This window comes from Liolophura sinensis, chromosome 6 (assembly GCF_032854445.1).
Source record: "Liolophura sinensis isolate JHLJ2023 chromosome 6, CUHK_Ljap_v2, whole genome shotgun sequence".
Taxonomy (NCBI): Eukaryota; Metazoa; Mollusca; class Polyplacophora; order Chitonida; family Chitonidae; genus Liolophura; species Liolophura sinensis.
This window is the reverse complement of record NC_088300.1, coordinates 1616135-1640571: the sequence shown is the minus strand read 5'-3', so window position 1 is coordinate 1640571 and position 24437 is coordinate 1616135. Positions and strand designations below refer to the sequence as shown.

The 24437-nt window shown below is 41.9% G+C and overlaps 1 protein-coding gene across 1 annotated transcript in view; it reads left to right on the top strand.

The window, feature by feature from the left end:
• The first annotated feature begins 10076 nt into the window (after positions 1-10076).
• LOC135469379 (sodium/potassium/calcium exchanger 4-like) overlaps positions 10077-24437 on the top strand; it is a 40833-nt gene continuing 26472 nt past the window's right edge. The window contains exon 1 of the mRNA XM_064748010.1: positions 10077-10163. Coding sequence (XP_064604080.1) covers positions 10088-10163 — 76 coding nt within the window. The 5' untranslated portion in view covers positions 10077-10087. The remainder of the gene's footprint in view (positions 10164-24437) is intronic.

Here is a 24437-nt window from a genome sequence, read left to right as displayed (position 1 = left end):
TATATGCCAATGTATACTTGCCAAAAATGTGTGACATAAAGGTGAGGAGTTTTTGATAAGGATTGATTTCCACTAATCATTTTGATACAGTAGACATGGGCTATATCACTTAGTTCACTGAAAGAGCAATCTTGATTTGTTCTCTATAGTCAAATTATAGGGTTATCATATTGAACATTGCGGAGGAAAGACAGCATGAATATGTCAAACATTGATTTCCGGTACAGAGCAAACATCAACAAAAACTAACGAACGAGAAAAGGAAAACGAAGAGGAGTGTGTACCTGGTACATTACGCAGTACATTTTTTGTTTCACGTGGAAACATTTTCGATTTGGGTTTTCAACTACAATAGTATAACACGGGCTGTTAAACAATCATGGTCACTAGGCTACAATAGAAGTGCTCTTTGAAGAGTTCTTAGTCTGACATAAACCCATGGCCGGTTAAGAGAATAGTCAAGTGCTCACCAGATTGACCCCAGCCAGCTGTAGAGCACGAGCCGCCAAACACGTGATCAATAGTGACACGCTCTGATATCGACCAATGAGCAACGTTCAAACTCAAGCCGAAAATCAGCAGGACGGCGTCCGGCAAGTTTAACAAGGTAGAAATTCCAAGACTGTCAAGCTGACATTTACGTCACTATGGTAACGAATTGATGCCTGTCAAGAGCACTATTTTACAGATAGGGTGAACACAAAATTTGGAGTGAAATTCAATATTATCAAACACCGACATTCTAGAAATCCTAGTTTTATCAAAGAGCCACAGTCGCAGGAGAGTTGGGTGAGACGTGTGCAGATTTTAATGACCAGCTTAGCGTCGGTCTGTAGCTTTGAGATCTTTGGATAAAAGCTGAAAGCACATGCAAGAGTTAATCAATACATTGGACTTGTTCCCGTATTCAAGTCATCTGTGTGGCTTCCTGATATCTAACAAACCGCATCGCCTCCTGCTTCTTTGGTAGACGAGTTTATGTAATTGCTATTTACCCTCCGTCGCCGCTGAGAGACGTGGTGGAAATTAATGAAATTATATATAGTCCGTCCTGGTAGCTGGCAGCAAAGCGATGTTTTCTACCATTACCAGGTTCGGAGAAGTGCTCAGCCAGATCTCCTATCACCTCAACATGAAAGATATCATGTAAATAGGCACGGGACATGAGACAAAAGCGTATCTTTAGAACAACGCGTCAATTAAAAGTTAAATGTTTTGTTTTGGAAGCGCTTAGTTATAGTCGTTATAGAGGGTAATCTTTTTCAGATATTTATTGTAAGCGTAAAATGAAAAGAATCAGTATATTTTCATTAGCCATATCTTTCAAGTTGTGCAGAAGAAAGGTGATAAGTTTGAATCGCAATTCCGGCTGTGAACCGGAATAATACTGGTGCCCAGAGTGGCCAATTCAAATGAGGCCAGTGGAATCTCTCAGCAGACCACAGAGACCCATGCTGACTAATGTAGCGCTTATTGAATTCGGGTGCTGGTTCCTTTCGATAAAAGCCGAGATACGTCATCAGGAACTGCACTCATGAATTTCATTCAACAGGACAGCCTCTTGTGGTAGTTCAGCCACCAGATCACATTTGTTGATGTACTGCTTTCAGTGGGAATTTCGGAGATCGCCGACTGTGACGAGCTTCCCATCGTGTGGAATCGCAGGCCACTCAACCTGCAAGGTTGATTTTTCAATGGTTGTGGCTTACAACAGCCGTGGGCCTAATAACGAACCCACCCAGACCAGCTGTTCGTTAGTGAATAGGCAAGAATATGTGCCGGCAATCATCGGGCTTTCTTGCATTATTATCAACAGAACACCGTTGCACGCGCAATTGCCTGTTACACATTGGAATACAGCAGCATACAATTGTACAATCACCGATCGCAGTCGTTTAATATTTCTTATTGCCGTTAGTGTCTTTATGAAAATGAGGAGATGCTTGGTTATAACCAAGGCATATTTGGTGAGACTTCCCAGCTAACAGGAGGAAGTTTTTGAATTTATGATAAGCGTTTATCACACTCCTCATGTCAAGAACATTCATGGCCGCTTTATTCTTCATGCTAACACGGTGTATAAAACAAAATTTTAGCTTTTGTCAATTGATGATTTCATTGGTCAAGTTTTTACCTGGCCCCCTGCTGTATCTGTCAGTCATATCTTTTTGTATTTCAAATTTTTGTTAATTTTTTTGTCTGATTTATTGACATTTATCTCTCTGTTTGCTTGACTGTTTCAATGTTTTAATGTTTTTTTTCCTTTATCTTTTTTGTGACCGTTTCTTTGCATGTTTTTTTGTTTGCTTTATGCCTGTTTGCTTTATGCCTGTTTATTAGTTTATCTATGAAGAAATTTCGAACACTCTATGGAACTGTGGAATCATAATTCAGGATAGTTACTGAAACAATGAATCGCCCTTCAGGCCATTTACTGAGAACAAAAGGCCAGGTTGTCAATAATATGTATCAGTTAAAACCGTCCCTGATCGAGTGATTCGCTTTGTTCCAGCCAGACACTCAAATCCACAACCCCATGTCCCCCACCCTAACCTACCTTATATTTACAAAATGTAAAATGGCCCGCATCTCACAGTATGAAGGAACTTCAGGAAAAAGGCATCAAAATGTGAGAATTTCGAGTCGGGTCCTCACATTTGATGATACAGACGCTTTTTGTTAGCATGGACAGTTAATGAATACTTTTTTGTCAGAACAACCATGTTGTTCCAGAGTTCTAAAGAGCGATTAGTCATGTTCACTTCTCCATGCAGATGTTGTAACAATTCCATGCTTCCACTCTCCGTGGCAGTGATCCCTCTATTATCACGGTCTTGTAACATAGTCGTACTTCCACTCTCCGTGGCAGTGGTCCCTGTATTATCCACAGTGTTGTAACAATGCCACGCTTCCACACTCCGTGGCAGTGATCCCTGTATTATCCACGGTCTTGTAACACTGCCACGCTTCCACTCTCCGTGGCAATGATCCCTGTATTATCCACGGTCTTGTAACACTGCCACGCTTCCACTCTCCGTGGCAATGGTCCCTGTATTATCTACGGTTATGTAACACTGCCACGCTTCCACTCTCCGTGGCAGTGATCCCTGTATTATCCACGGTCTTGTAACACTGCCACGCTTCCACTCTCCGTGGCAGTGATCCCTGTATTATCCACGGTCTTGTAACACTGCCATGCTTCCACACTCCGTGGCAGTGATCGCTGTATTATCCACGGTCTTGTAAGAATGCCATACTTCCACTGTCCATGGCAGTGATCCCTGTATTATCCACGGTTATGTAACGCTGCCATGCTTCCACTCTCCGTGGCAGTGATCGCTGTATTATTCACCGTGTTGTAACAATGCCATACTTCCACTGTCCGTGGAAGTGATCCCTGTATTATCCACGGTCTTGTAAGAATGCCATACTTCCACTGTCCATGGCAGTGATCCCTGTATTATCCACGGTCTTGTAATAATGCCATGCTTCCACTCTCCGTGGCAGTGATCCCTGTATTATCCACGGTCTTGTAACACTTCCATGCTTCCACTCTCCGTGGCAGTGATCGCTGTATTATTCACGGTCTTGTAACAATGCCATACTTCCACTGTCCGTGGAAGTGATCCCTGTATTATCCACGGTCTTGTAATAATGCCATGCTTCCACTCTCCGTTGCAGTGATCCCTGTATTATCCACGGTCTTGTAACATAGTCGTACTTCCACTCTCCGTGGCAATGATCCCTGTATTATCCACGGTTATGTAACGCTGCCATGCTTCCACTCTCTGTGGCAGTGATCCGTGTATTATCCACGGTTATGTAACGCTGCCATGCTTCCACTCTCCGTGGCAGTGATCCCTGTATTATCCACGGTCTTGTAACAATGCCATGCTTCCACACTCCGTTGCAGTGATCGCTGTATAATCCACGGTCTTGTAACAATGCCATGCTTCCACACTCCGTGGCAGTGATCGCTGTATTATCCACGGTCTTGTAATAATGCCATGCTTCCACTCTCCGTGGCAGTGATCCCTGTATTATCTACGATCTTGTAACACTTTCATGCTTCCACTGTCCGTGGCAGTGATCGCTGTATTATCCACGGTGTTGTAAGAATGCCATACTTCCACTCTCCGTGGAAGTGATCCCTGTATTATCCACGGTCTTGTAATAATGCCATGCTTCCACTCTCCGTGGCAGTGATCCCTGTATTATCCACGGTCTTGTAACATAGTCGTACTTCCACTCTCCGTGGCAATGATCCCTGTATTATCCACGGTTATGTAACGCTGGCATGCTTCCACTCTCCGTGGCAGTGATCCCTGTATTATCCACGGTCATGTAACGCTGCCATGCTTCCACTCTCCGTGGCAGTGATCGCTGTATTATCCACGGTCTTGTAACAATGCCATGCTTCCACACTCCGTGACAGTGATCCCTGTATTATCCACGGTCTTGTAACAATGCCATGCTTCCACACTCCGTGGCAGTGATCGCTGTATTATCCACGGTCTTGTAACAATGCCATACTTCCACACTCCGTGGCAGTGATCGCTGTATTATCCACGGTCGTGTAACAATGCCATGCTTCCACACTCCGTGACAGTGATCGCTGTATTATCCACGGTCTTGTAACAATGCCATGCTTCCACACTCCGTGACAGTGATCCCTGTATTATCCACGGTCTTGTAACAATGCCATGCTTCCACTCTCCGTAGCGGTTGTGTTGAGCTGTACAAGAAATGAATGGAATGGCTGAAGGAGACGACCGTTGGATTTTTGAGTATCAAAGTCAATTTTATTGCGTTGACAAAAAGACCTGAGCACTTGACATTCCAACAGCATACGTGTAATATATTTTCTAAGGTAGAGAACTAGGTAGAAATTTTGGTGGTTGGAAGCTTTATTTCCCGAATTTTGACACATTGCCGATGTACTTTTAATATATTTATACCGATAATTCTTTTCAGATATGTTTCAAGATTGGGTAAATGAGTACCATAAGGTTGCTAAATTAGAGCCCCTGTGGTTGTATCGAGTAGGTTAGCAAACGAATGACAATATAATAAAAATTTATCAAGAAACTGGAGACAGTACATGATTTGAAACCAGCTTGAATTAAGTGGACAGGATTGGCCCCTGGATTATTGAGGCGCACAGGTGTGACAGTTGCCGTGTATGTATCGTATGGTCTCACGTGAAATGAGCTCTGTGTCTGAGACAGGTAAATCAATGACGGTATGACATGGAGCCAATCCCCAGGGAGTCACAACCCACGTAGTTTCCAGGATTTACTCTATCTGTTCACCGTTGCCTGGCCATAGATATATTTCTCGTGTGACCTTCTGTATATGTAACAATGAAAAGATGACACTTAGTAATATTTGTGCAAAATAATTTTGTTCAAACCAAGAATGCTGGACACGACCTATAAATCCAAGAGTTCATTCCCTGCTCTGTCATGTTACTTGCCATGTATACTGGCGCGGTGTCATTTTACTTGCCATGTATACTGGCGCGGTGTCATGTTACTTGCCATGTATGCTGGCGCGGTGTCATGTTACTTGCCATGTATACTGGCTCGGTGTCATGTTACTTGCCATGTATACTGGCGCGGTGTCATGTTACTTGCCATGTACACTGAGCGTAAGCCACAAAATTCAATTCGTCAGAGTAATCGTCACCTTTGTTACCTTATAATTACATCTAGTCAAGGGCTAGACGCTTAGTTAATGTTTACACCTTCCAGAAATCGCTCTTCAAACAAGAGATCACACAGAATGAAATGAACAATTTCCTCACACGTACACTACCGGTGCTTTTGCCTTACATGAAGCTAAAGTTGAAGAGATCACCAAGTGAATTCAGTATTTTTATCTGAACTATATTCATTTAGTCCCGAGACCATCTTGGCTGTTCACAATGAAATATATAATGGCGCCTGGATGTGAAAAGGTACACGCAGCTACGTTATATTCTGTTAGATATTTATGTTCACACCGTGTACGGTGAGCTGTGCTTTACAAGTCTGGTCCTTGCTTTAGTACCCTGCCTTGTTAAGTGTGTACTGAGACATCGATTACACGTCTACCACACAATTCCAAGAACAGTGCCAAGGGGCATCATCAAATAAAAGGTTCAGCAATGTACGGTTTTATGGACGGCATTAATATTCATTCGCAAATGTCTCCAGAATACGTGGTTCTGGGTTCGGTATTTCAGAATCATAAACATCTGGACACGTGTAAATGTAGAAAATCGTATCCGATTTGTCCTGCAGGATACGTGAGCCACATTTACTTTATTCTTTCTTTTTTGGTGTTTTCCGCCTTAGCTAAGAATATTTCACTGCACAACGCCGATTCATGGATGGAAGCCGAAGAATGCAAAAACCGCACCTAGCAATGTTGCTGAGGAAATCCCTGCCTTAAAACCGAAGCCTTACAGGAAGAGCTTGTTTTGAGGTTGAACTGATGTTATCAGGGCTATCATACAAAGGACTACAGCATGGAGAGTAAAACGAGAGCTGCGGTGATAGTGTGTTAGTTGGCAAATGGTCACACGTAACCGGTGAAATACGGCTACAGCAGAGAGAGTAAAACGAGAGCAGCGGTGATAGTGTGTTAGTTGGCAAATGGTCACACGTAAACGGTGAAATACGGCTACAGCATGGAGAGTAAAACCGGAGCAGTGGTGATAGTGTGTTAGTTGGCAAATGGTCACACGTAACTGGTGAAATACGGCTACAGCAGAGAGAGAGAGAGTAAAACGAGAGCAGCGGTGATAGTGTGTTAGTTGGCTTATGGTCACACGTAACCGGTGAAATACGGCTGTCTGTGACGTTGGATATGTTAACAGTTGCAATCAAAGCGCAACTGAGATACATATTTTGTTACTGACAACTGATATTTCTGTATGGGACAAAATTTGAATACTGATTTCACTCAGTCGCCTAGAACATACATTGGGTCTTCCCAAAATCATTGAAAACTGTTGACTGCTTACCTTTGCATGATTCTGTCCTATTTTCGTACTTTAAATACTTTCTTAGTTCTTTGGTGGTTTGTGTTAAACGACGTTTTGGGAATTGGCCTTGTGATTATTGACCTGGAAAGTGCTTATTTGTTAGTATCCGAATGTCTGTTTCGACCACAAAAGATTTACCACACTTAGGGTTTCATTCTAACTACTCATGTAAATGCTTACATAGTATCAAATTACCACCCCCCCCCCCCCCCCACCCCCCACCCCCTTCAGCACTATGGCTTAAGTTGAATTATGTAAGAAATGCATTGATGTTATCATCAGACGCCACTGGTCTGAATTTAATAGCCAAACTATTCCGATTTCAACATTATTTCCCCCATTTAACATTGTAAACGCGTAAGTCTGCAAATGCCAGTTTGTTTGTAGTGCTTCCTGATTGTCTAAGAATCACAAGACTCGGAAATGTACTGCTTCTGAATATATACATGCAACTACAGCAGAGTTTTGGAGGGTGTTCCACACACTGGCGAATAAAGGTATATCTAACCTGTATGTGGTACTCTATAGTGCTCTAAAACAGTCGATAAATGAATAATGAATAATAAATAATTTAAAGTTTAAATCAGTGTGATCTGCTGTTGGATGTTTGCATATATCAGTCAGTGTGATCTGTTGTTGGACGTTTGATTGTGTCAGTCAGTGTGATCTGTTGTTGGACGTTTGATTGTGTCAGTCAGTGTGATCTGTTGTTGGACGTTTGAATGTATCTGTCAGTGTGATCTGTTGTTGGACGTTTGAATGTATCTGTCAGTGTGATCTGTTGTTGGACGTTTGAATGTATCAGTCAGTGTAATCTGTTGTCGGACGTTTGAAAGTATCAGTCAGTGTGATCTGTTGTTGGACGTTTGATTGTGTCAGTCAGTGTGATCTGTTGTTGGACGTTTGAATGTGTCGGTCAGTGTGATCTGTTGTTGGACGTTTGAATGTATCTGTCAGTGTGATCTGTTGTTGGACGTTTGATTGTGTCAGTCAGTTTGATCTGTTGTTGGACGTTTGAATGTATTAGTCAGTGTTATCTGTTGTTGGACGTTTGAATGTATCTGTCAGTGTGATCTGTTGTTGGACGTTTGAATGTATCAGTCAGTGTGATCTGTTGTTGGACGTTTGAATGTATCAGTCAGTGTGATCTGTTGTTGGACATTTGAATGTATCAGTCACTGAAATATGTTGTTGGACGTATGCATGTATAGGCCTTTGTAACCTACATTGTAGATTAATATAGTGATATTCAGCTCTCCGATACATTGCTCATAGTAATGAGATTAACTGCTAATGTATCATCGTCTTTTGATACAGGGTAATGGAATTCTCCTTACTGTATGCCCAGGAAATAAGTACGTTGAGGTAGCCATCAATGTTTTCTTACTTACGGCACTAGGTACCATAGTGCACACGTTATGGGGATCGGGAATTGATTCCACTCTGTAGACTTGGGCAGATTATACAGGCTTTAAGTCTATCATCAGATTGCACAGACACACGAGTAGGTTTTCCAGGACACATGAAATGTCTATAAAAACAGTCCTGGCAGATATTTAATTTCCTACAAATTCCCATGGCAGAGGAGTTGTTCCAGTCGGGCTAAAGTATGCAAATATGACGGGTTTCATACTACAATGGTTGCAAGCTCCGTGCCAAACAATTCGCGCTGCGTGGGCGAGGCTGATAGATTGGGAGATACCGCAGGAAAAAGCAGAGAAAAGGTTTCCATGGTACCAGAGAATATTACTGAAATGATGAGGAAAAGCCTATGCGCCAATAGACTTGGCAGATCTAGTCAAGCCGAATACGCTTTCACGCGCAGGTTGCCTTGCGCAATGAACATTCCACATGCCACATCATGTGCGCCTGTTCTATTTTAACAAGTTTATCAGATTCTTGGCTTATCATCCAATAAGTTACAACTTTAGCTATTACAAAAATTGTTAAAATGCAAAAAAGAAAAAATGTGTGTATTTAATTTCGATGATGAGGCTTTTGGTTTTGCAAGAACACCTCATTAATTAAGTTTATTTGTTCATTTATTTGGTTCATGTTTTACGCCGTACTCAAGAATATTTCACCTATACGACGGCGGCCAGCATTATGGTGGGAGGAAACTGGGCAGAGACGGGGGAAACCCCGACCATCCGCAGGTTGGTGACACACCTCATTAATTGAGGTCAGCCGTTGTATCCGTGTAGGCTTCGCCTGTCTGTAGAGCTTGACTGTCGGTATGAACAAACCTACTGTAACCAAATGAACGTAGTTAAAACCGGCCAAACATCATGTCACGTCTTGACGTTTTGTCCCTTCAGAAAGCGGCTTTGAGTCGAGCATGTCATTCACTGCAAGCTGGGAGCCAACCGATAAAAGTCTCTGGCGAATTCCAAGGTTTTCACGGCTTCTGCGCTATGCTACATCACAGGTGGCTTTGAATCTGATCCAGTGCGGTTGTATCGATCAGCTATCACAACCGTCTACTCTATTCCATCCACTTCAGTTTGGACGGAGCACAAAGGTGAGCCGAGCCTATGCAGGATCGGCAAGTGTCGGGGATCGTGGGTCTGTAGGCGAAGGTAAAGGGACAACTGCGGGGCCGACCAGCCAGTTAAGGCGATCTCCGACAGGTTTTATGTCTTCGAAAAACGCTTTGGAATAGTGTCCACGTGTACGGAATCAGTATCGTAGTGCAGTGAGTGCGACACGCAGCCAAATCAATAGCTCATCAACAACGTCAGTTGGACCCGGAAAGCTTTCTGTTAAACTCACAGCGAGCTTCTACATTTCACAGTAAGGTTTCTGATTCCTGTAGCTCTGTCGGAATTTCTCATGCTCTAAGCCATCTGTCCTCGAAGTGAGAGTTCAGAAGCTTTGGAGGCCATGGCATTGACGACGGGTGATCTCCTGACGGTGCTGACGGGTGGCAGCACGGAGAATATTACCGCATCCACCATGGAGCCAGTTCCCGGCAATTTCACTACGACGACAGAATCAGCTGCAGCTTACACCATAAATAAGTTGAATACGTCTCTAACAACCGTGAATACACACCCCATGATATGGGGCCACTATCATCACCTCCTTACATCTATTAGACATTTAAATGCGGCAGAAATTTGCACAGAACCAGGTAAGTGAACATTTTGTCTAACATCAAACTTCTAACACGTCGTCGTTAGTGACAAATGATGACTGACTACATAATAGACATGAGTTTTCATGTGGATAGCGAGCTGGGATGAGGGAAATGGTTTATGAATCAAAACTATGCGAAATTTTCTTCTTTATGACTATTATTGCGAGAACGTTCGTTTGATACACCTCTGCGTTTCCACAAAAGACGCTATGGAAAGGATGGGCCACTGCTGATTGCCTTACTGCTCAAAACTACAGCTGACTGGAAAGGAATAATTGCATTGGTGCATGTGTTTTTTCCAGCTTTTTTGGACTTTGTCCATTTCCTGGCCGGATGACATGGTTTGTCGGCTGATCCGAGATTGCCGGGCACAGATAGCTATTGGTAATTTCCAGTGCTTATCTTCACAGCCTTCTGTCCCCGGATACTAAATGTGTATGCTGTATGACTTGTGATTCTAATAGGATTTGTCGTTCCGTTCTACCGCGCTTTGGCATGTACCAAGCTTAAGGAAGCACAATACATGAACCCATGATTCCATATACACATGGCATCAATGTTATTTGCCAAGCTCTATAGTGGTGTACACGAACATTGCATTAATCGAAAGCCTAACCTTGAGGGTAATGGGTTACAGTCTATCTATAGTGAGGGATTCATTTACACGATGTACAGCCGAGAATAATTGAATCTGGTCAATAAATATTGGATGATTAGTGAGGAATTGTGTAGCAAGTGAGAGTTGAGTTGGGGCCATTCTGGCCTCCAGTTATAATGACCGTGGGGTGTTCCACACCTAACGTTCTCAATGCAGTACATATCCTATAGACACAGGTCAGTGAGACACCCGTTGCTCTTGACTTTTTCTGTAGGGTTTTTGCACTGAACTAGACCGGTCCTCCTGTAGAAGTGCGGACAGATCGGGATCGTTAGGGATTCATGAGCCCATAGAGACAGTATTATAACCTGGCGCACAGTGGCTGACGAACCAATGATAATATTGCAGACTGGACATTGTTGCCTTCATTCGTTTGGCCTATCGATCAGGGTGGGCAATTCCCCTGTCAACATACCCTTGGGCAATTGCAGAGCACCCACCACCTTCTCCGCCACCACTTTCCAGGCATCAGGCAATCTCTCTCCCACTCGGCATAATGTAAGCTAGACAAATATCATGCAACCGAGAAACCCACACGCCGACCATCATAATACCCTTCATTTACAGCGACACGGAAACAATGACTCAATAATCAACAATTAATAAGTAATAAATAATAATGATCATATGTCCAGAGTCAACATGTTTTCCGTGTGTAACCTACCGTTTGTGTACACAGATACTTTATCCTTCACCTCAGTATAGTATCGATCTATAGCTACGTCACTCACGGTTAGTTCGCGAGGAATAGTCTCATCCATTTCCAAGGTCAAACAGGTGAAGCTGTATACAGAAACAGGCAAACAGAGTATGGTGGATATTAACATTAAAGCGATATACAAGGCCTTAATCCACACGTCTGAGACTGACTGATTGGATCAGCCACGCCGTAGCGACCTAGTGCTAGGCTTACCAATGTCTCCCAGTGCAACAGAATTCTGGCGGCCACTGCATCAACAAGACACTATACCAGTATTTTTAGCTGCAACAAGCAGTTGCAGTTGCATGACTGTATGTCGCAGATATTGCAAATATGGCCTTCTTTAACTTTGTTTTGAGAAATATGAAACAAGTCCTGTCTGACATTATCGTAGATATTTTAGATTATATAGTGATTCATTTATGGCCAATAATATAGCATTTCTGAGATTTAATAAACGTGTCACGTAGAGCTTATTTTTATACGTGTTTACCAACAGAGGCTCTGAACTTAAAGCCTGACAATAAGATATTGTCTGTATGACATCATCCATAACAGGCCATTAATCGTGGGAAAGCAGTTGATATGTCTTTCATGTAAAACAGGTTATGTATGATAAAGGCTGTATAAAGACATATAGATGGCGTCTAATACCGTATACCTATAGAACACACAACTCACGTTAGCTGCATATACATTCACACTCTGTCCCCAATGCGCTGGGATATATATTATTATCACAAACAAGGGTTGAGTATCCGGAGATATGTTTTCTGAGCGACATGGTGAAATATATCCACTGTTTGCTGGACACGAGCTCGCTCAAATGTCACGATGTATTTGCCAGTGAATATCGCCGGATCGCTAACACGACGTCCTTATGGGAAACACCGCAGCTGAAACTTGGCCCTCTTATGCTAATGCTTAGAACCAGACCACCGATTCTGAATAGTATTACGAGAAACTAGACTACTTCTTCAAACCACCAAACATGATCTAAGCGATCAAATAGCCAAATGAGAGTAGATGAATGTCCTAGTCTATGTAGGTTCAAATAGCCAAATGAGAGTGGATGAATATTCTTGTCCACGCAGGTTCAAATAGCGAAAGAGTGTATGAATGTTCTAGTCCATGTAGGTTCAAATAGTCAGATGAAAGTGGATGAATTTCCTAGTCCATGTAGCTTCAAATAGTCAGAAGAGAGTAGATGAATGGTCTATTAAATGTAGGTTCAATTAGTCAGATTGAAGAGGGCGAATTTCTCTAGTCCATGAAGGTTCAAAAATGAGAGGTGAAAAATGAGAAGGTGCCAAATGAGAGTGGATGAATATTCTTGTCCTCCTGGGTTCAAATAGTCAGATGAGGGTGGATGAATTTCCTAGTCCATGTAGCTTCAAATAGTCAGAAGAGGGTAAATGAATGGTCTAGTAAAAGTAGGTTCAAACAGTCAGATGAGAGTGGATGAATGTTCTTGTCCACGGAGGTTCAAACAGCCAATTGAGAGTGGATGAATGTTGTAGTTCATGCACGTTCAATTAGCCAAGTGAGGGTGGATGGATGTTCTAGTCCATGAAGGTTCAAATAGCCAAATGAGACTGAATGAATGTTCCAGACCATGCAGGTTCAAATAGCCAAATGAGAGTGGATGAATGTTCTAGTCCATGTTGGTATCCACATTTGTTCCATTATTCACATAAACAGTCTTGGCCAAGAGCATTGCTAGATGGAAATAAAAAATATTTGTGCTTGATAATATAAGGAGCTCTGTACCTTTTCAAATGACAATCGCGAAGATTTTCTGTCCTAAAAATAACCGAAAAGGGTATTCGTAAAACTACTAGGTATTAAATTCTGCCCACAGCGATCTTAGTTAACCTAGAAGTTACCTATGTTTCCCGTTATGGCTGCCTGTTTTATAGATGGCAAACCACAAAGTTTCAGGCAACTTTAAGGGTCACAAAACAGTATTTCTTTGCGTTACAATGAAGTGATAAAATATCTAATTTGGCCACGTTTGTGACAAGATGTTATTTTGGTCAAAAGCTCATATTAAAGTTCCCTTCCATCTAATTTGTGTTAATCACCAATACTCTTCCAGTCTATAACCACACAGTGTGTTCACTCTCTGGTTGCCATCAGTGTGTTCACTCTCTGGTTGTCATCAGTGTGTTGGATATCTCTCTGGTTGCCATCAGTGTGTTGGGTATCTCTCAAGTTGCCACCCTCATACCCTATTTCTGTCGGCCAACTTGATTTACACATTCAGGCTATAAACGATTTAGCTGGAGATTTATTATCTCAGTGCAGCTATTATTCCCTGAGTGCCATCAATGTGCTAAGTATCTCTCTGGGTACCATCAATGTGCTGAGTATCTCTTTGGGTGACATCAAGGGGTTGGGTATCCCTCTGGGTGCCATCATTGTGTTGGGTATCTCTATGGGTGCCATCATTGTGTTGAGTATCTCTCTAAATGCCATCAGTGTGTTCGGTATCTCTGTGGTTGCCATCATTGTGTTCGGTATCTCTCTGGTTGCGATTATTGTGTTAGGTATCTCTCTGGGTGCCATCACTGTGCTGGGTATCTCTTTAGTTGCCAGCATTGTGCTGGGTATCTCTCTGGTAGGCATCAATGCCTTGGATATCTCTCTGGGTGCCATCATTTTGTTGGGTATCTGTCTGGTTGCCATCAATGTCCTGGCTATATCTTTGGTTGCCATAGTTGTGCTGGGTATGTCTCTGGTTGCCATTATTGTGCTGGGTATCCCTCTGGTTGCCATCATTGTGCTGGTATCTCTCTGGTTGCCATCATTGTGCTGGGTATGTCTCGGGTTGCCATCAATGTACTGGGTATGTCTCTGATTGCCATCATTGTGCTGGGTATTTGTCTGGTTGACATCATTGTGCTGGGTATCTCTGTGGGTGCCAGCATTGTGCTGGGTATGTCTCTGGTTGCCATCATTGTGCTGGGTATCTCTGTGGTTGCCATCAATGTCTTGGATATCTCACTGGTTGCCATCATTGTGCTGGGTATGTCTCTGGCTGCCATCATTGTGCTGGGTATCTCTCTGGTTGCCATCATTGTGCTGGGTATGTCTCTGGTTGCCATCAATGTCTTGGATATCTCACTGGTTGCCATCATTGTGCTGGGTATGTATCTGGTTGTCATCATTTTGCTGGGTATCTCTTTGGTTGCCATGATTGTACTGGGTATGTCTCTGGTTGCCATGATTGTGCTGGGTATGTCTCTGGTTGCCATCATTGTGCTGGTATCTCTCTGGCTCTACATGGATTTTCTTGGTGTATTTAGTTCGAGTCCCCTCATAGCACTGGATGCTGCAGATGGTTTTGTGGATGTATTTGAATGCAGTCTTTGCATTCATTACCTGTCTGGCTCAACACCATTATCTTTGGTGTATATATATTCTCCGAGAGCATCTATCCTTTGGGCTTCTCTCTGTATACTGTTTCTGTTTTCCCTACTCTTCAAATCCAGCACATGGCGTAAAGCCACACTCCTCCCCACAATGCGTATTTACGTTCAAGCTTTATATGATACTACGTGTAGGCGTTTACTCTCTGATCAAAGGTCTTGGAATACACTTTCCGTTTGTGTAGTAACCGGTACTGTTGTTTTCTTATTGTGGATCCCACTTTCACTCACAAGAAATAGCAATATTTTGAGTCGTCAGCTTGCTGCCTTCTTGTTGGTGTTTGCCGAACACTCCGACGGCTGCACCTGCCTGTGTGAATTTGGAAGACGGTCTTGTTTTATTGAACAACTCGTGTAATTCACTACTGGGGAGTAACACGCAAAATGAATAGTACAGGGAGCTGGTAGCTACATTGTGCCAAAAAATCGACCTGCAGGCTAGGCAAGTGATATGAAGTAATTGTCATGCAAGCTCTGACGCAATCAGGGAGAAGGCAATTACTGATAAGTCTGGAGAAGAGCTGAGATTGGTTATTGCCAAAATCACCCCATGTGCCTGATTTATTGTTGTTTTCCATGCTCTCAGCAGGCTTGTATGCATTGTGCATGACATGCATTAGCCGAACATTTAAGTACCGAGTGCAAATTCAAACTTAATTCAAAATCCATGAATGGTAGTTCCGTCTGAACCGAGTTAATCTATGAAACCGCTAACGATTTAGCGATAAAGCCTCTCCATGACTCTGGAATTGGGGAAAATGAGGAGAACGTCATGCTTGCAGGCTAAACACATGCAGAAAACGGCCTTAGTGATTACGGATGAAATAGGTAGTATGTGAAAACGGCCGTGTTTTTATACAAGCATGGGTTTTGATGGCAAAATATGCTGCTGACATCAGCTCTCTGGAGTATATGTGTCTACAGTGCGTGGAGCCCACCAAAAACTCATGACCAATCAATACAATCAATGTGATACTTAATTTACAATACTGCGTAGTTGATTAAACGCCATTTTTCTTCGATAGAGGAGTAAATTATTCAACCAAATTAGCTTAACGGTGATATGACGGGAGAATTAACTTACTATTTTTATTTCAAAGCCTGTTCTAACAAAATGGAGAAGGATGGGATGCAGCCTACTATAATTATTGTCCAAATATTACCAAATGGAATCAAAAGTGACGTATTTATCCCGGCCCTTGATATCATGATATCTGATGTCCGTGTTATGTCTGAATATTCGTACCACATGGTGTACAATGAGACAGCTTTATCACGGCACCTAGAGTGCCCTGCACATGTAGTAGAGTATGATATCGTTGTTCCTTGACATTTACACCTCGTAAAGTGCAGTCTAAAATATTTTTCGTTGTATAGTCCTAACCGTAGATAACCGTTGCTTTCCGACGTTGAAAGCTGAATTGGATGACCTTTGTCTAAGATATCCTTTATCAGGTTATAATGTACTACGGAAGCTGCTGACGAACCATTTCACCCGTAATGACAGTTGATAAGGGCAGAATGAGGTAGTAACTGACAGGAGCTATCAGAAAGGAACAGGTAAATTCACTTGTTCGGGATGAGCTTTGACAAGTGCAAGGAGTCTGCTTTGGGAATTTGGACAAGACCTCGTCACTAGATGAGCTCGTCTCAGAGAAAGAGCTTTTCAAGCCGAAGTGAAGGAATAATCTTCTCAAAACAAACTTTTCTCGGCCATCTACATGTTTTGATCATTCCAGAATCAGATAATATCTGACAATAGGGTTATATCGAGCGGGCCGCTTGGCTGGTTCTTGCTTGGCGAGGGTTAAAGACATCTCTGTCCAGCGGGTATCCACGAGAACTTGTCGGTCCTGAATCGATTCTGTGCCATTTCACCCAGGCTTGATTGAATCAAATAGTCTTGCCACAATATTTAGCAGTTCAATCATCGAAATCTCAAAGTGAACCACACAGGAACCCGAGTATTATCAGTCATCATTTATTAATTGGTTAACTTGCGATAACCTAAGTGTTTATTGGTTTTCTAGAACATAACGTCACCTCGTACAGGAGAACGGCGATCATCCTCAAAGTATGAACGAACGTGGACATATGAATATGTAGCTACATATACGGATTTCCAGGTTACTGTATAACCGGACGTTCGTGGACTATGCACCATTGCTCAATTTTCTCCACACACTGGTTTTCCAAGTCTCTGGTATCGGTGGTAACATTGATGGAGATAGTTGAGTTTGGACGTCTAGTACGCTTTTTGTTTATCTTACATGTGATCTTCCACTTCCAGGTGTGCCATGTCAACATGGACAATTTTTTCAAGAATGAACGTTCCTAAAAGAACCATTAAAATATTATCGATCACATATAAACATAAATAAACTGATAAAGAATGTCTTACCTTTCATACTGAGAAACAGAACACACTAGACAAATGTGGTAAGAAGCCTCCTGATTTGCTTTAATTCTTTACTTATCACGGTATGTGAGCATGTTCAAAAATAAACAAACAACAACGAACGAAAAAAAAAACAAAAACACCAAGTTTCGTTTGTGTTCAGTCGGTCTGTTACAACAAAACGAGAAAGCCCCCATGATACAGACTTGTAGTTTGATTTACCAGAGTATTTGAAAGAAAGAATTATGTCTCAGTCCATGTAACTTGTCCGAATACAACATTAGCCTTTTGATGGCAGAATAGTCTCGTCAGTGGATTTTTTGTGCTTGTTTAACATGTTTATGTGTTTTTTGTCATTTTATCAACCTTCTCGAAGTAAAATAACAATCGCTAGAATGAATGATTGGCTATGGCTTAACATCGGCAATATATCAGCCGTATCAGCTGCCTGACTTGTAAGACCTGGCCTATTTACTGTAAGGCTGTCGGCAGTTGGCTTCTTTATTCCCCTCAATCAAGCCTACTCAGAAATAACAGGCAGCTGCCTTACTTGTAACACCTGGTCTATTTACTGTAAGGCCGTCAGCTATTGGCTTCTTTATTCCCCTCAATCAAACCTACTCAGAAATAACAGGCAGCTGCCTGACTTGTAATAACTGGCCTATGTACTGTTCAGCCGTTAACAGTTGGCTTCTTTGTACCTCTCAATCAGGCCTACTCAGAAATAACAGGCAGTTGCCTGACTTGTAATATTGGCCGTCTTTGAGTATGAAAGGTCGTCAGCAGTAGGCTGACAGTAGAACAGTTGGCTTCTTTATTCGCCTAGTTTTTGTCCCCATATTAATCCCTCACCTGTTAATTACTATTTGCTTGGCTAATATCTTAGTTCATGACTGAACTACACTCATTCTGTTGCAACCCTCTATGCTCTTGTCATCTGTCTATATTCGGCATTGTCTGTGTCCCATAACGCTCAGGTAAGAAAGACAGGAGAAAGTGACAGGCATTGCTTCTTGAACAAGTTCATGACTAGCATCTTTCCATCTAAGTCATAGTGACACAGACTCAGTATCTGAACTAGGGTATGGGCAACTGTCCCTTGGCTCAACTGAATTGTCGGCGTTAATGGAATTGTCTGTGCATGGGTGCCGTGATTTTGTTAGTGTTGGCACAACAGACAGACGGACCGGTACCTCGATCAATGAACACCCAGGCAGCGACCTATCGTAACATGGACGAGATTGCGTTGTGACTCGGCCGTGGATTACACTCTCTGTGCAAGACCTGCCTGGGTTTTATTGGCAAGTCCTGTGGTGAAAACGATTGCTTTTTTTCGGAACCAGTCACGCCATTTTTACAAGCCGTTGACACGATACAATGACATGTCACAGATATTTGACTGAAGACGCAAAGTAATTTCAGTTTGCATATGGTCATCCGATTGTCCGTCGCCAGGCTCTGTTATTAAGCGGCCAGCGGTTCCCCAGTTGTACCAAACGTTTAACTGCTTTTATGTCAACACAGCTTTGGGATAAACAGTTGTCTCATGTGGAGATTGACAATCACTGTGTCTTTGACAATGTAATATCTATAGCATATGTTGTGCAATATACTTTGAGGACAGAAACTGATAGCCATAATGAATCCCGCGAAGCAGGTGCGAGATAGTAAAGCAATGTTAGTTATTGTATTGTGAACATTGGATGTTAACCTAGTCTATAGATTAAGGCGATTAGATTGTTCTCATTATAAATTATTTAGCACCTTTGAATGAGAGTATGACAAGATATATTGCACACACTTTATAATGGCCTTGTCTGTTAGAATTTTTCTTTTTGCATTTGGAATCGTTCTCAGAATAACTTAGTGAATGTAAATGGTGCACCAGAGATGTTCGAGGCCATCTGTACTCATGGCTTTTAGTGAAGGAAGCTCCACCTGTCACTGAATCGAACTCATCCTGAACAATCAGCTGAAACTGTCCAGTTGATGGAATTTCAATCAGCGTGGGGCGCAGCAGGCCGGACTGATACACAGATCCTGTCCATGACACACCAATTACCTTCGGGAACGGACACATCGACCCGGCACCGATCAGTTATCCATCGTAATCTGGCGCCGCTTATACCTCCCTGCTCGACTGGGCCCACATCAAACTTTGGTCTATATCTGTGTTTTCTGGATACATACTGCTAGTATAAACGATAAATTGGAAGGCAGTAATGACATGGAATGCGTTTGTGAGTCATTTTTCCTTTCTCCCTGCTTCCAACTAAGTTATATTTATGCTAAGTTAAGTTATTATGAAACAAAATGCGAAGTCAGACTATTGCTGATAGGTGTAATGTACCTCGTGGTACAGTGAAAGGTGTATAAAATCAGGAATCTTCAGCCAGGATATTGTCACTGTGAGCGTGACAAGTTTCCCAAGTTCAAGTAGAGAAACACTGTAAATATGTCACGGTTTCTGTAAGTGTAAATCTTGCCCAAACCTAGTGTTCGGTCAAAGGCTCGAAACGAAGAAGAAAGGTGTCAACAGTATTCGTGTAATTTCCTGTGCAAGAATCCCAAGGGTCCGTTGCAGCTGGGAAACCTCATCTCGCCAAACATTTTTGTCGTATACAAATGCAATACTCGTAATATTTCGTTTGAAATATCATGATATTGGCTGCCTAACATGTGAGTCTTTGCGAAGAATGTGGTCCCCTAATGATCGCGTACTCACTCAACGTCAAAGAGAATGAATGAATGATTATGGCTTAACGTCAAAGAGGAGACGGATCCCTAAAATTATTATGTAAAAAGAGCCCGTGCAGTTAATGAACCCGTGCCACCAATGACAGAGAAACTGATTTGACTCAAGGACATGCAAAGAACGCTCATTCCGCAGCTGGGCTTTACGATCTAAAAACCAAAAATTCAAAGTAAACATTTTATTCAGCATTCAGTACCACAACGGTCCTCTGAGAAGAGATGACAGGGATTTTAATTCGCACGGTAACACAGTTATCTGATGAGCAAAGAAAGCAAGTTTATGTTTCTTACAATACCACATGGATGACTTGGGCAAAGAGAGCAGTGTTATGAGTCAGGCAGTAGTAGTATTTCAGAAATCCATATCAGCAACACTTTCAATACAACAGCAACATGAAATGGAGTATAAGATTTCGAGTTTTACAATTGCTCCTGAGACTCCTCACGTGACCGCTGAAACCCAAGGACTTTTCCAGCGTTTTCCAGCGAGCTCTATAAAACATTTACTATAACCAAGATCCTAGTGTTGTCATTATTTAGGACATTAACTCTCTTGCATTATCCGGGATGGAAATGCCTTTTGCAAAGTCTTGCACCACACAGCGAAAGTCGATCTCAGCAGCGAAGACTACACATGTTAACCTGGAACATTGCTAACCGTAGTAGTTATAATCAATCTAGCCTCGATTACTTTTCCAGGGGCCCGTATCACGAAGCAATCGTAGGCAAAATCGATTGCAACTGTTATGACTACAGATGTCAATGACATACATGTACATGTATGTTGCCATAGTAGCTACTTTCAACCTAGCGTACGATCACTTTTCCAGGGGCCCGAATCACAAAGCAATCGTAGGCAAAATCGACTGTAACTGTTATGGCTATAGATATCAATGACATACGTTGTCATGGTAGTTATATTCAGCTTAGTCTACGATCACTTTTCCAGGGATCCGTATCGCCAAAGCCGAATGTAGCTGCCATGACTACAGATGTTCGTGACATAGGTTGCCGGAGCGGTTACACCCAGCCCAAAATCAATTCTGCATGTCTCGGATCCAAGTAGTGATGATTGATAAAGTATGAAGATCTCTAGTATTGTTCACCTACCAATATATATTGATGGCTCTGGGTAGAAAGATATTCATGTGACATTTGATGAAATCGACAAAGAGTCGACAGAATAAACGTGAAAAACAAAATCTTGTACAACGGGAAACATTTTCACCTTCAGTATTATTCAGGACAAGACTGTGTCGTCTGTTGGGGATGCATTTGAGAATACGTACATGTATTCTGTGCAAACTGGTAACTCAGTACAGAACTGAAGAATCGTGGTCATTTCGTCTTGGACCCATTGCGCGGCTAAATCACCGGTTACACCTAAAATGTCTTCACAGCCGTTCACTTTTAGTAAGCCTTACATACTTATCAAGTACAAATCAGTGCAAAGAGCAGCACAGGGACTTTTTGCCTATTGCAGTAGTAGTAACCTTAGATGGACACAAAACTGGCTATGTGGTGAGCCATGAATCACTATATCACCGTCATGAAAACTTGGACGAACGAAAGGTTCCATTTGACTATGGAGATGCATCTATGTACGACAGATGGAGTTAGTGAGTGCTTGGAAAACCTTGAGACACCTCTCTATAGTTCCACGCACCGTGGCCCTGTTACGGCAATAAACCACTACTGGCCAATCTCGCCAAGTGCTTTTCAATTTCTCTAATGGTTTGTAATCAGTTTAAAGGGAAACATTGTTAGTTTACATGAGGTGGTTTTTCATTCATGCAATTGTCAAATATTGCCCGACTATAAATGTAGTAAATGAAGTCGTGTTCAAAAAGATGTCATAAACGAGAGTGTCATTTAACAAAAAAAAATGACAGTAAAAGCCTTGGAGTAAGGATTTCTGTGGTGCTGATGGGCAATTAATGGAGAGCACAATGCTATCCCACTTTTGTACTACCTTGGGATATCAATCATGTGTATCTTCACCCAAAATTGCCTCCTGCTTTTTTGTGGAAAAACTAGATAGTGCCATTGAAATGGCCTGGAAATATGATTTATTTTGTTAACAGGAAACTTGCGTGAAACGTTAACAGTTGAAATGCTTATGCCTTTCTGAAAGCCACCAGATGGTAACTCAGTACATAATATAACTTGGTTATTTTGACTGAGGAGTGGAAGCCTATGCCGTCATATTGATATTGTTCTGACGTGCTGGGTAACTTCATAAATCAAATTTTAATCTAGAATTTCTATCAGGCCATGGGATACGGCATGTAAGAGAAACCGGACGCACGATATAGCGTCACCCGTGTCCCAAGCTTACATAGCTAAAGTGCAAAACAGGGTTCGAGTGACATCAGCGGAAACAACTGACTTCATGGGTTATAAAAATAACTTGCGCTTGATTGGATGAAACTGATAACATTGCGGCTTGTTTGGTTTTCAAGATGTTCGCGATTTTGCTTACTTTGAATTGCTATATCTGGGTGGTACCACTTCAAACAAAAAAATAAGTAAAAGTTATTCTAGTTTATGTGGCATATACACGTTTGGTCTAGAGTGGTATTTTTCTTTCAAAATACTGAAAAAGTAATCTATTGTACAATTGAAAAAAAATTAGCGAAAGTTAATATAAAAAATGATACAATTCAAATTATTTTGGAACGTTATACCAGACTGTAGCTATCAAGTGCTGCTGTAGCCCTTGTATGTTCTACTGGTATTTACCCCTTTGAAAATGGAGTTTATGTTTGTGGTGGTCCGGATTTGATTCTGCTGTCTAAATTGTTCTCTAATTATCTAACTGAAACCTTTAATGCATTAGCTATTGTATGAACAGGCTCAGCATTAAATCAAAGAACAACAGTAATACTATTAAAATACGTATATTGCACGACTGAAGCACATTGAGTAGGCCTGCGATTTGAGTCACGTTTCATTGATATCTGATGTCTAATTATGAAAGGCTCACCCTGGAAGACGTCGGTGTCTTTTTCAAGGTACACGAGGAGAATTTATCAATATTAGGCGCCATTCAAGTAAGTGGATTTGTCGGAGAAGCTCAATAAAGGTGGGCGTTCATGGTGTTAATGACGTCTCGGTTTCTCACAGGTAATTAAAACAACGCCTGGATTGCTTATAATTTACAATTTAGTAATCGTATTCTGGCTGTATTACCTCATTAAGACAGGCAATTCAATTTACCCTGTAATCAGGCGATAATGGCTAGCTGTGCCAGCGAGCGTTAGGTGTTAGCAAACTGCTAGCGTTTGACGTGATGCTAACGAACTCACCTCATTTTACTGTCGGAATATCGTCGTACTTTCAAACACGCCCTACGAGGAAGCCTCCTTCATTACCGTCAATGTTACGGGCGACGCTTTTTTTCAGCCCGTGCTGAAAGGCTCAGTTCACACACGTTAAAGGCACATATGGACACTGTAATATTTCTGTTGCCTGATAATTTATGTTTTTCAATTTATTGCCTAGCTCGAAAAGATTTCTCTTTAGGACATTTTTGCTCAGTCCGCACGCAAAACCCAGGTATTACTTTATTACTTTATTACTTCAGGCATTGTCCTTATATTATACGGACAATGCCTCTGTATCACTTTAGGCAATGTCCTTATATTGTATGGGAAATCTCCCTGTATTACTTTAAGCAATGTCTTTATACTGTACTTTGTATCGCTTCAGGCAATATTCTTATAATGTACCGGCTATGTTCCTGTATTACTGCAGGCAATGTCCTTATATTGTATGGGCAATGTCCCTGTATTACTTCAGGCAATGTCTTTATACTGTACGGACAATGCCCCTGTATCGCTTAAGGCAATATTCTTAAAACTTACGGGCAATGTCCCTGTATTACTTCAGGCAATGTCCTTATATTGTATGGGCAATGTCCCTGTATCACTTCAGGCAATATTCTTATAATGTACGGGCAATGTCCTTATATTGTATGGGCAGTGCCCTTGTATTGCTTGAGGCAATGTCCTTATACTGAACGGACAATTTCCATGTATTGCTTCAGGCAATTTCCTTATATTGTGCGGGCAATGTCCCTTTATTACTTCAGGCCATGCCCTTATATTGTATGGACAATGCCCCTGTATTATTTCAAGCAATGTCTTTGTATTGTATGGGCCTGTCCCTGTATTACGTTATTCATTTATTTCATTGTTGCTTTACGCGGTACTCAACAATATTTCACTTATACGACAACGGCCAGCATGATGATGCCAGACTTTTTTACTTGGATCAGTGCCATTGCATTAGGTAAGGCTTCTTTAAACGTCGTTGTTTTGCGTTA